Source organism: Berghia stephanieae, chromosome 2, assembly GCF_034508935.2.
Source record: "Berghia stephanieae isolate SIO BIC M18660-M18661 chromosome 2, UCSD_Bste_1.3, whole genome shotgun sequence".
Classification (NCBI taxonomy): domain Eukaryota; kingdom Metazoa; phylum Mollusca; class Gastropoda; order Nudibranchia; family Aeolidiidae; genus Berghia; species Berghia stephanieae.
In genome coordinates, this window is record NC_088361.1 from 108949899 (window position 1) to 108963692 (window position 13794).

The 13794-nt window shown below is 35.2% G+C and overlaps 1 protein-coding gene across 1 annotated transcript; it reads left to right on the top strand.

Annotated features, from left to right (window-relative positions):
- The first annotated feature begins 489 nt into the window (after positions 1-489).
- On the top strand, positions 490-13377 carry LOC144963814 (uncharacterized). The gene is made up of 6 exons (XM_078897748.1): positions 490-529; positions 2418-2572; positions 6186-6397; positions 10452-10509; positions 11263-11370; positions 13118-13377. Exons 2-6 carry the CDS (start codon positions 2418-2420, stop codon positions 13245-13247), a joined length of 663 nt encoding a protein of 220 aa, XP_078753874.1. The 5' UTR covers positions 490-529; the 3' UTR covers positions 13248-13377.
- Positions 13378-13794: the final 417 nt, after the last annotated feature.

A 13794-nucleotide genomic window follows, 5' to 3' on the forward strand; every position in this document is an offset into this window, starting at 1 on the left:
TAATCCAGAAATGCCAAGAATAAAGGATTGAAATAGGTCAATAAAAAAAAATAGACAGAGAAACATGAAATCATATGTCCTCAAGGTAATGTAAATGTTGCTGCTCGAGGCTCGAATAAATAAATAACAATGTGAAATTGAATGAAAACTTCAATTTAATATACGAAAACAGCTAACAACGCCACTATCACATTATCTCATTCGTCTGTAGTGTTTCATTCACCCTGTTTTGTTGATAAAGGGAATCCTGAAACGTCCATTTTATCTGTTTTCGTATATTAAATTGAAGCTCACATTCAATTTTACATTGTTATTGATTGGTTTGGTTAAACTGGGGTCCGTATAATGTATTTATCGATATCTAAGAGTGTAACCAAGGGTCTTTGTGACAAACCCCCAATAACTGGCCCATTTATGAGTGTGAGAACGAAAACAAATGGCTGAATTTAATCGACTTTTGTCCATATATTGTACTATTATATAACACACGAGAGTACATTATTCTCCTTGGGCTCGAGTTGGAAAAGAGGTGAGTTCGAGTTGTTTAAATATGAATTATATAATATCATCATTGTTGTTGTCATTTTCATCTTCCTACTTTCAACTGTAGATAAATCAAAAGCAGGGTAAGAAGATTCATTAACAAAATAAGTTTGTAACCTAAAGAAAATTAAATTAAAATTGAGCTTTATATAGCGCAATATCCACTAAATGTTCTCAAAGCGCTTTACAAGGGGTCCCTGGCCAACAGCAACATTTAACATGTAGGACGGAACATGACTCCTGTTAGGCGATTTTACAATTTTTCGGATAAAGACAACGCTGTTAACGGCCAGGTACTCATTTTACACTTGAATATTGTGAGAGAATGTGAGTAAAGAGCCTTTTCCAAGGACTCAACTATGCGCCGAGCGCGAGGCTCGAACCCAGGACCTTCCGATCCGAAAGCGAGTGTCATACCACAAGACCACATAACCTAACTGTCGTAGTATCGATGTGATTGGTCTTGTTTGATGAGTTATCTATAAATATTCCTTCGTCGAATGCCTAGGCGACGATAACTTATAATGTCGTGACGAAAAAGGCATGATTTTTTTTTAATTTTAAGGTTATAGACAGACTGATAGAAACATTTAATAGGATTCGGTAGTCTGATGTCACGCCACCCGGCAACGGCGGCCATCTTGGTCCTAAACAAAGAAAATCATTAATTTTTATTCTTCATGCTGGCTAGAACTTTTCATTCCCTTTTCATATGCCTTGTGATCAGAATGTGTAAAAGTCAAAACATGATCAAATTTATGGGGTTTTTTTCCTCTGGAAACGCTTTTATGGTCGCCGGAGAAATATTTCATACGGGCGTCCGCCATTGTTCCGATAGTTTAGAGCCAGTGTTACTAAGTTACCATGCGTCATAAGGAAGGAAGTGACGTTACGACTATTGAAGAGTATTGATTGCTTTTTAGATTTCCATTTGAAATACTTTCGTTTGTTATCTGTCTTTGTTGTTGGTCAGTCGGGAGTTGCGATAGTCATTTCATGGAAATGTTGTTTTTTATTTTACAGAATTTCAATGACAAACAAATAAACTTTAATAAAATTCAAATTTTCAGCCAGGGGAATTGCCAAGGCAGAAGGAAGAGGAGGAAACATTAACTCACTCAACCCTAACACCGACGATATCCGTAGTTTACCCGGGTTTCCTTTACCCCATGCCTATTTATTGCATTTTTCTGAGACAAATTATAGGCGTAGTATCAAAGCTAATGTTTTTGGTTTTTGAATGTTGATGGTAGTTGAATAAAACTATCTATGCACATGCTCATTTTAATATATTTTTTTCTCCAATTTTGAAAAGTGGCAAAAAAATCCCTAGGATCGAGTGAGTTAAAGTAACGATTGGGAAAGAAAAATATCTCTTCTTGCCCTCTTGAAATCAAAAGTTATATCTGAAAAGATGCTGTGCCTATTTTTCAATGTTTCTTATCTCTCTGGAGAGAATGACCCAGAATCTATTTACGAAAATTGAAGCCTTTCTCAACAGATTATTTTTCCACATAATCCTGTACATTAAAAGACAAGGCAAAATTGAAATTACAGTTTTGTGACAAAGAGCTTATCAATAGGTTATTTATATTTAGATGAATAGAAAAGAATTGCACGTGGGCTGGCTTCACTAATAGCCCCGACTTGAACCTGAGATAAAATACGCCTCCGAAAAAAAAACAAAAAAACAAACCTGGGCAGAGTCATCTGTTGGAGTGCCTCGACCAGAATACCCCAAATGCATTCGCGCGGAAAAAAAGCACCAACCCCCCCCCCTTCCCCCCTCCCCCCTCCCCTCCCCCCCCCCCACTTGTCGAATAGAATAATGGCAGATGACAAGGAATGTAATAATTCATTTCTATTTATTACAGATGAAATTGCTAGGATATATAGATGGATTCCTTAGCCTGATACAAGTCATCACTATAATATGGGCTCAGAATACAAATGGCCCATCAACCTACGTGGCCAATAGCACAAACCCAACCATTCATAATGGATGGAATCACCACGATCCTTATCAAAAGTCAGTAAACAATAATAATAATAATAATAATAATAATAATAATAATAATAATAATAATAATAATAATAATAGTAATAATAATAATAATTAATAATAATAATAATAATAATAATAATAATAATAATAATAATAATAATAATAATAATAATAATAATAATATAATAATAATAATAATAATAATAATAATAATAATAATAATAATAATAATAATAATAATAATAATAATAATAATTAATAATAATAATAATGATAATAATAATAATAATAATAATAATAATAATAATAATAAAAAATAATAATAATAATAATAATAAATAATAATAATAATAATAATAATAATAATAATAATAATAATAATAAATAATAATAATAATAATAATAATAATAATAATAATTAATAATAATAATAATAATAATAATAATAATAATAATAATAATATAATAATAATAATAATAATAATATATAATAATAATAATAAAATAATAATAATAATAATAATAATAAATAATAATAATAATAATAATAATAATAATAATAATAATAATAATAATAATAATAATAATAATAATAATAATAATAATAATAATAATAATAATAATAATATATATAATAATAAAATAATAATAATAATATATAATTTAATATAATTTACGTCCATAAATATGACAATTTGTCATTTAGTTACACTTGTTATAACGTTAAATGATAAGTTAACATTTGACAGATTTCACTCCTACTTATTTTCTCTCTCTCTCTCTCTCCTCTCTCTTCCTCTCTCTCTCTCTCTCTTTCACACGTGCGATATACAAAACATAAACATATTCATTTCCTTTTCAATTTGTTACAATTGTGGCAATTCGACACCAAAAATTATCATCATTATCAATTGGTCAATTAGTCTAACATTAAATAAATTAATCAGTTAATCAGTCAACGAATCAATCCTTGGTTTTTCTGTACCATAAGAAATATTCAAAATTTTTATTGCTGATGGATCGAACGGCCACCACAAGGTCTACCTCTACTTATACATTCTCAAACCCGAGACTTTTTTTCAAGCATCAAGTTTTTAATTTTATTTTAAATTTGGACCCGTGTAATGGTAACACGCCTGACTGGTATTAAGATAACATACGCTATACTTTATTGATCCTGTATGGAAAGTGTGATTTAACATCACATCGATATATGACAAGACATTTTACTTTATGACCATGCATTTATTCATTCAATAGACTTAAAATGACGACCTTGAACAACAAGTATTCTTACATAATATTTTTGAAAGTAGATAAATTTCTAAAACTATCAATTTGTTTATAAGAGAATATATTTTGTATCCTTCATTATTGCTAATCAAATCTAGAATTGCTGTGGGTAAATGGATCTCAAACCTTAAAGAAATGTTAAATATATATAGTATGCGCTTGGCTAAGAAGCTCACAACATTGCCATCCGGAAGTATAACGGACCAACACACAAAACTATGTGTAACGTTGAACGTTTATAGTCTGGTTAATAAAGCTTAGTGAGAATTACTCAGAAACGTGGATGGCAAAAACAATAACAAAGACCTGAGTGACGTCAACTTCGAACTATCAATACATATATCGAGGATTAAGATTCGATCCCCACAACGTGGAAGGCTGATTTTATGGGATAATATTTTTCTTGTCATATTCTTACTGTTTTGTCTGGCACTGTCCCTATCTTGTACTATCCTAATGCCTTCCTCCCCAATTTTTCACATTAAATATTTTGATATGTTGGTGATCATTTTTATCGTTCGATAATACGATTCAATAGTCTGATGTCACGCCTCCCGGCAACGGTGTCCATCTTGGTTCTAAACAAAGAAAATCATTACTTTTTATTTTTCATGCTGGCTAGAACTTTCATATGCCTTGTGATCAGAATGTGTAAAAGTCAAAACATGATCAAATGTATGTGTTTTTTCCCTCTGGATATCCTTTATGCTAGCCGGAGTAATATTTCGTAAGGGCATCCGCCATTGTTCCGATAGTTTAGAGCCAGTGTTACTAAGCTACCATGCGTCATTAGGAAGGAAGTGCCGCTACGACTATTGAATCCTACGTTTGACAGCCAAAAGGAATAAAAGCATTATGACCATCAATTTAACCAGTTTACAGTCGTACTCTGGAAACAGATATATGTAAAGATTTGGCCAGAAAACTCGTCCTTCAAATATTGCCCTGATCTTGGCAGAAGCTCTCAAACGGGGGACTTCGTGAGATGAGATTTTCAGAAGCTATTATAGTAAAAATAACAACAACGACATTTTGCAAGTCTGATTACCCAGTTATGGGCTCGTTGTTGTAATGGAAATACTCTTAAACCAACACAAATTAATATTCATTAGAACAAGCCCATAATCGTGCTCGGTCATTCGACCTACAAATATTATGTGCACGTCGGAAAATGCCAAAAGGTAGGGCGTTTAATTTCTGTCCGCTTTATTCTTTGGTTCAGATGACACTAATTATTTTGATAGGATGAAAACACAAAATCATTATACTAATCAATACTAGCCAATCCGATACATCTTCGATGTAATACCAACCACCGACATAATGTATGGGATCTCTTCAATAAACCTACTGGATCCACTGACATAATGTATGGAATCTCTTCAATAAACCTACTGGATCCACTGACATAATGTATGGGATCTCCTCAATAAACCTACTGGATCCACTGACATAATGTATGGAATCTCTTCAATAAACCTACTGGATCCACTGACATAATGTATGGGATCTCTTCAATAAATCTACTGGATCCACTGATATAATGTATGGGATCTCTTCAATAAACCTACTGGATCCACTGACATAATGTATGGAATCTGTTCAATAAACCTGCTGGATCCACTGATATAATGTATGGTATCTCTTCAATCAACCTACTGGGTCCACTGACATAATGTATGGTATCTCTTCAATAAATCTACTGGGTCCACTTACATAATGTATGGTATCTCTTCAATAAATCTACTGGGTCCACTTACATAATGTATGGTATCTCTTCAATAAACCTACTGGGTCCACTTACATAATGTATGGTATCTCTTCAATAAATCTACTGGGTCCACTTACATAATGTATGGTATCTCTTCAATAAACCTACTGGATCCACTGACATAATGTATGGAATCTCTTCAATAAACCTGCTGGATCCACTGACATAATGTATGGGATCTCTTCAATAAACATACTGGATACTTAGAGCGAATATGTTTCTATCGCTGTTTGCCTGTATGATATTATGTTGTTGTATAGATAGTTCGAAGATGACGTCACTCAGGTCTTTGTTATTGTTTTTGCCATCCGCGTTTTATGAGTAATGCTCACTGAACTGTATTAACCCGACTATAAACGTTCATGGATACACACAGTTTTGTGTGTTGGTCCGTTATACTTCCGGATGGCAATGTTATGAGCTTCTTAGCCAAGCGCATACTATCTATTGCATGATTGGGGATTTTATATTACAATGACGACGTCACAATATTCTCTCTCCTTTTTCTCCCTCCGTCTCTTTACCCCAAGCATTTACATAAACTAAACTTTTAAAAAATGTTTTCTTTACAAGGTCTAACTGGAATGGCTACGGTCCAACCAAACCTCATCGGAATACTGACCAAAACAAACGATGTACTGGATGTAGGTCAGCCCTAAATCACGAACGTCACCAACACAATCTACGTGCTTGGTTACAATTTAAGAAATCATTGGGCCCTTTGACTGACTTCATTTATGACCGTGACGGTTGTATCATTGGGATAGGTTCTAGGAATCAGCCTGGTAAGTATGGATATGTGGTCTAGTAGTAGTATGACACGCGCTTTCGGATCGGAAGGTCCTGGGTTCGAGTATCGCTCGGCGCATAGTTGAGTCCTTGGAAAAGGCTCACATTCACACATTTTCTCACCGTACTCAGGTGTAAAATGAGTACCTGGCCGTCGACAGCGTTGCTTTTGTCCGAAAAAAAATGTATTATCGCCGAACAGGCGTCATGTCCGTCCTACATGTAAGTGTTGCTGTCGGCCAGGGATCTTTTGTAAAACGTTTTATACACGTTTAGTGGATATCGCGCTATATAAAAGCTCATACTTTAAGGTGGCCGACAGCTTGGCTCAGCGGTATGGTCTTTGCTTCGTACCTGAAAGGTACCGAGTTCGACAACCCGCCGCGTTGTGTGGCCTTGAGCAAGTCACCTAGCCTTAGCTCACTTTGCGGCGCTGCACTGCGGCTGACTCCTGGTTATTCCAGTCTTCCCTTGGAATAGACCCTAAAAAAAAATTCCCCTTAGGGATGAATAAAGGGAATTTATTATTTATTTTATTTTATTTAATTTTTACTCACACACAGGCTTCATTTTTCTCAACAACACATTATATCTAAACCTTTCCAACAAGTGAGCAGTAACAGCAATGCCAGTTGTGACCAGTCGTCACAAAACGGTATAGATAGTATGCGCTTGGCTAAGAAGCTCAAAACATTGCCATCCGGAAGTATAACGGACTAACACACAAAACTGTGTGTATCCATGAGCGTTTATAGTCAGGTTAATACAGTTTAGTTAGCATTACTCATAAACGCGGATGGCAAAAAACATTAACAAAGACCTGAGTGACGTCATCTTCGAACTATCTATACAATCGGTTTGAATTTTAAAACTGAACGTTGGATTTACATATTTAACTCGAATTAAACTGGAGGGGACGGGGGGAGGGGGGGGGGTGAGGGGGGGTCCAGGCAGCTCAGTTGGTAGAGCACTCGCTTCACACGCAAAGGGACCACGATCGATCACGCGTGCAGTCGAGTTGTTTTTTTCGGACCTCCCCCCATCCCCCCTGTCCACCCAGCATTGATTGGACAGCTGGGTCTGTTAGATCTGGCGAAAGTACATTGCGATAGACTATCGTCCTATCCAAAGGGTAGCAAGCAATTGTTATTGTCCATGTCGTGTCACGCTATATATAGAAACCGGGATAAACTCCGGCTCCAAGGGAAGTATTGGCTTTGAAGGACTACTTGCTTAAAATCGAGGCAGTGGTTGATAAGTATTATCGGATCATAATTTATCGATATGTTTCACACAAGAATAGCATAAAACTTAAAAAAAAACAACAACATTGACTCAATGAACTATTTGAATAATATAATAACAAGAATTGAAGTGGGTAGGAAAGTTCCAGAAGACAATAGAGAATAAAAATTTCGCAGCGGTTGGGACTCGAACCCGCCATCTTACTGGCTGGGGAGAGCGTAGCGCTATAGATAGTTCGAAGTCACTCAGGCCTTTGTTATTGTTTTCGCCATCCGCGTTTGTGAGTTGTTCTCACTAAACTGTATTAACCAGACTATAAAAGTTTATGGTTACACAGAGTTTGTGTGTTGGTCCGTTATACTTCCGGATGGCAATGTTGTGAACTCCTTGGCTAAGCGCATTCTATCTATACGGTCCTGGCTATCCACCACTAAAAAAAGCGGTATCAAACTCTGTGTCTATCTTGATCCGATCTCCCCGACTTCTTGAGGTCATGGGCTGAATAATGTTTTGTAACAGTTCACAGCTTTTCGGCGGTAACCTTTAACTAGACTGTGTGGCTATGTGGTCTAGTGATATCACACTCGATTTCGGATCGGAAGGTCCTGGGTTCGAGCCTCGCTCGACGCATAGTTGAGTCCTTGGAAAAGACTCTTTACTCACATTCTCTCACCGTACTCAGGTGTAAAATGAGTACCTGGCCGTTAACAGCGTTGTCTTTGTCCGAAAAATTGTAATATCGCCTAACAGGCGTCATGTCTCGTCCTACATGTTAAATGTTGCTGTTGATCAGGGACCCCTTGTAAAGCGCTTTGAGCACGTTAAGTGGATATTGCGCTATATAAAAGCTCAATTTTTAAATTTTTTTTTTAGACTACTGACATGTCTCAACTAAAGATGATGTCATAATATAATTTTCACTAACGTTTTGCGCCTTTTCTTGTCTTGCTGTATGACACTAGCTTTCGATTCCGTTGATGTCAGGTTCGAGTCCCGCTGTGACGACGCAAAGCTGACTCACATTCTCTCATCGTAATCAGATGTAATATGAGTACCGGAACGGTACCCGATCTGTCGAAAAAATTGTAATAGTGTCTAACGGGCGTCAGTCTAGTCCTAAAGGTTTGGTGTAGGAACAGGGACCCCTTGCAATGCGTTTTGAGTAAATTCAGTGAATTTTGCGCTTCTTTAACCCCCTCCTTACCAGCCATTTTCAGGATTTTCCCCAAAACCTCACACCCAACTAACACAAAATATATTTTTTATCACTCAGACACAATAACAGTAAAGTTCTTGCGATACAAAATGTTCTAGCAAAAACATGCCCTACAACACACTGTTCATTTTATTTTAATTATTTTGATGTACAAAATAAATTTGAATAAGAAAAATGTTGGTTGTATCGTAACGAATGTGACGTTTTTCCTGTAGTTGGTAAGGAGATGGTTAAAGCTCCGGATTTGTTATGGATATGTGATTTTGACTGTTCAATTATAATTAGAATACAAGATTTTTATTCACATTTTACTAATAACTTTGTTACTTAAATGTGTTAACTCTCTCAAAACCGTGTTATATATTATGTATGAATTTCATGCTTAACGTTCATTTTAAAGAACTTATGAAACTCGATTGTAAACAAATTTGATAAGTGTGAGTGAGTATTTTTTAGAAACGTGAGTAAGCTTTAATTTCCTGAATCTTGTCATTTTTACTTCAATATCAATTTCTTTTGACTGGTTGATGACACCATATCGATGCGTGGGTCCTGCGTGTACTTATTTGCACGCATGACAACCCAAATTGCAAAATCTCTCCAAAACACCAACGTTATTGGGTTTTAAAACAAGTCCATAATTGCTTTTGGCTATCAAATATAATGTGGATTTCTGTAGGGTCTCAAACAAGTACACTAAAACTTAAAACCCTGATACACATGTTATAATTTAATAATAATTTATGTATTTTTGTGTTACACAATTCTTGTTAACAAAAGTGATCACGGCTCCATTCTTTACAGCCTGACATCTTTTCGGGGTTTTCCGCTTTCCCTTTTATTTCAAGTTATACAATTAATGTTTCCTGTGTATGCATTACTTAAGCCTCTTGATTCCTCGTGGGGCATAAGGCCACAGACCTGTTTACGTGTGCATGTCTTGTAAGACATAGGGCCACATACCTGTTTACGTGTGCATGTCTTGTAGGACATAGGGCCACAGACCTGTTTACGTGTGCATGTCTTGTAGGACATAGGGCCACATACCTGTTTACGTGTGCATGTCTTGTAGGACATAGGGCCACATACCTGTTTACGTGTGCATGTCTTGTAGGACATAAGGCCACAGACCGGTTTACGTGTGCATGTGTATTGTTTTAAGATTCTTGCACTCTTGCTTTTTAGAATGCTGGTCGTGTTGACAACCGCTTCACTAGCTTGTGAACGCACGATGGGTTTGAAGTTTGGATTTCAAAATACAAGATTGCAAGAAATAATTTATTCTACCCCTCAAACGATTATAATTTCGTTATCTTTGATTGCAATACATTTACAATTAAATGAAACTCTAGTCTATTTGCGCTCTATACTTTATTTTCATTATTTAAAATTTGACAATCTGACGTCACACATTATTTTTGTAAAATTTATAGCTTCATGTGATAGTAATATTATTCATGTGTAGAACTTATAATTTGATTTCCATTCTTTCTTTCCCGTGTGATTGGTGACCCCTCAATGATTAATAGATTTTTGAGAACGAATTCATTAAAAAAAAAATGCCTGCAATTTGTCATTTTGTACCAAAGGTTCCGAGTTTAGGATGAATCCAACAATGCAAGGTGACCAAGATCAATGCTGCTCCACGTGAGTTCGTTTCCTAAGCTAGAGGTGCCTAAATGAGCCAGTAAAATGGAGATAAAAAAATAAAGTGAGTTAGATGTGACTCATATATAAGGGAACAACACAAAACAAACAACGTTTCGGCCCTTGGCCTCCATCAGGAGACAGAAAACACAAACACAAATATGTAAATTTACAAAATATCACATTTCGTCAAATGTGTTTCCACATTTTCAAATATAATGTATTTCCACATTTGACGAAATGGGATATTTTGTAAATTTACATATTTGTGTTTGTGTTTTCTGTCTCCTGACGAAGGCCAAGGGCCGAAACGTTGTTTGTTTTGTGTTGTTCCCTTATATATGAGTCACATCTACTCACTTTATTTTTTTCTCTTCGTTTCCTAGCCTAACTTATTTAAGACTAAATATATGACTTTTCCTTTAAATGTCGTATATAATATCATATACTTACACATGCAAACAAACACACACAACACAGACATATATAAGAATAATATATAATATATATATATATATATAATATATATATAATATATATATATATATATATATATATATATATATATGTGTGTGTGTGCGCGTGAGAGAGTGTGTGTATGTGTGTAATCATCATCAAAGTCATCTGTCTATCTGCTTATGTTCCCGATAAGCTGTCTTACTCACTCTGTTACGTTATCATAGATATACTGATAGACCAATCCTTCTTACATTATATATATTATTTCATTGTTATTGTTTATATCACTTTCAGAATGGAGCGATTTTACGCGAACTCATCTCTAGTAGATGTGTACGGTGTTCGCCGGTACATCAAGCAATCCTCCAATGGCTTGCAGTTTATCAGACATGGATTTTGTGGGTATGCTTATATATATATATATATATATATATATATATATATATATTATATATATATATATATGACCCATCGTCTCAAAACGGTATTATGTCGGAACGATCTAGATGCTTAAAAGCCGAATTAAATGCTAAACTGGTCAAAAATATAAATTGTTGGCATTAGCACCCTAAAATATGGTATCCATTCTCCTCAATAAATCATATAAACTCAACACAAGTCTGATATTTCTGGCTATAAATTCAATTTTCAACATCTTAACCAACCCGACTTAATACCGTTTTGAGGCGAAGGGTCATATATATGTATATATAATATGTAATATATATATATATTAATATATATATATATATATATATATATATATATATATACTCGTTTTCTTTTCTTCATATGAATCCTCTGTAGGTGGGTAACATGTGAGGATTGATAGCTTGGTGTATTTTGAGTTGTGTCTTGTGTATAAAATTCTTTCACTTATCGGTTTCCATTCCAATAGTGACTTGTAGTTATGGCTTTTTCGCCACGATATCATAAGATATCGTCTGCTAGGCATTCCACAAAGGAATATAAATAACTCATCAAACAAGATGTTTGATGTCAAAAGGAATCACCCATGTTGTCCAAGTGAGCAAATTGGGGGTTAATAATCTTGCTCAAGGAAAAAAAAACAAAAGTGCTTGAAGCGGGGCTCGAACCCGAGTCATCCGGATCACAGTGCAATGCCTTAACGACTCGACCACTTCGCATATATATATATATATATATATATATATATATATGTGTGTGTGTGAGTGTGTGTATGTGTGTGTGTGATTGTGTGTGTGCCTGCTGTGTGCTTATATGTTTGTGTGTGTATGGGTGTGTTGCATCTATTTGGATTAATATAGGGTTTGTTTAGGTCTGGTGAACGAGTGGTTAAGGCTTCATATAATTTTGTCTTTTTCCCCTGGGCAAGATGATTACCCCCCCCCCCCCCCCCCCCAATTTGTCCACTTTGTACAACCTAGGTGATTCCTGCTGACATCATTTGTTTGATGGATTATACATGTTCCCTCAAGGCATCCTGGGCCACATGGACGGACGGGTGTGAGTTTTTTAAAAACTGTTTTTTTTTGTTTATGCCCTGAACGTTGCCAACTTTCGATATCCAAGTCATGACCAATAAAACTATATAGAGATGTTAAACTTTACACCAACAGATTATGCACATGTTGAAATGTAGAAATCATTCAAATTAAGTCAAATTGTTTTTTTTTTTTAATAAGCAAGTCCATGGTACATTCCTCGTACTTACGAATTTTCAGTGTTTTTTTCACGTTCCTTTAGGAAGACCGAAGCCGTAGATAGACACAAAAGGCAAACTCTCAGATGATTCAAATTACTTAAAACATTGATTTAGGATCTCAGTTTTAGCTTTAAAATGAGTGGGCCATCTGGTCTACTGAAATAGATATGGAGAAATGACATCACGTAAAGTAGAGAGATGAACATTTTGAAAGTTGATTGAATTGATTTTCAATTTCAATGTGTAATTTGAGAATTGACTTACCTCTAGCTTTATTTTATGTATATAACTGCATACAACAGTTAACTTATGCAAAGTAGATTTTCACAAGGTAAACAAAAAGCGTAATGCACTGCCAAAGTTTTACATGTTGTCTTCCCCACTTTCTCGAGTTTACCTTATCTTATTTATTATTAAAAGAGGATTAATAACGTCCCCCCCCCCCCTCTTCTTTCTGTACAGAGTGAGAGGATTTTGCCGAGGAAAATGTGTACAAACGTTTATCAACCTATGCCTCTACACTTACTCAAATGCAGACAGGTGTCTGCTTTTTAAAGTGCCCGGATATTGTTCTTGTAAAAATTTTGGATAACCATCTTGTATGTGGCAGAGAATGATACTATATTTTCAAATCACAAAAAGAAGCGTTTTTGATTTTGTTTTACTATTTTTGTCTGTTGAAAGACCATAATTCAACTGAACATAACAGCATTAAAAAAGAGCCACCCCCCCCCCCAAAAAAAAAAAAAAAAAAAAAAAAAGAAAAAAGAAACAAATAAAACAAAACACTTTGAAACTAAAGTCGTTCATCGGTGAGCAGCAAAATAAAACGTTTTCGCTGTTGATTGAAGAATGGTTTGAACTTGAAACGTTTCTGGATACAAATTTCGTTCGCTTTTGAACATTTTGCATTTACATTTGTTTAATACATCTGCATCTGATTCATATGAATGTTCAAAGAGTCCAATATGCTGGTATCCCTCTATGGCGTACTTGTTGGGAACAGGGAGGTACATATTTATGTGGCCCTAGGTGAAATGACCATCAGTGAAAACCATAGAAGGAATGCGGGTCCATGATAGTCACTCCAAGCTTGACCACCCCGTTTCCTGGAAGCCTTATCAAAACATTATGACTTC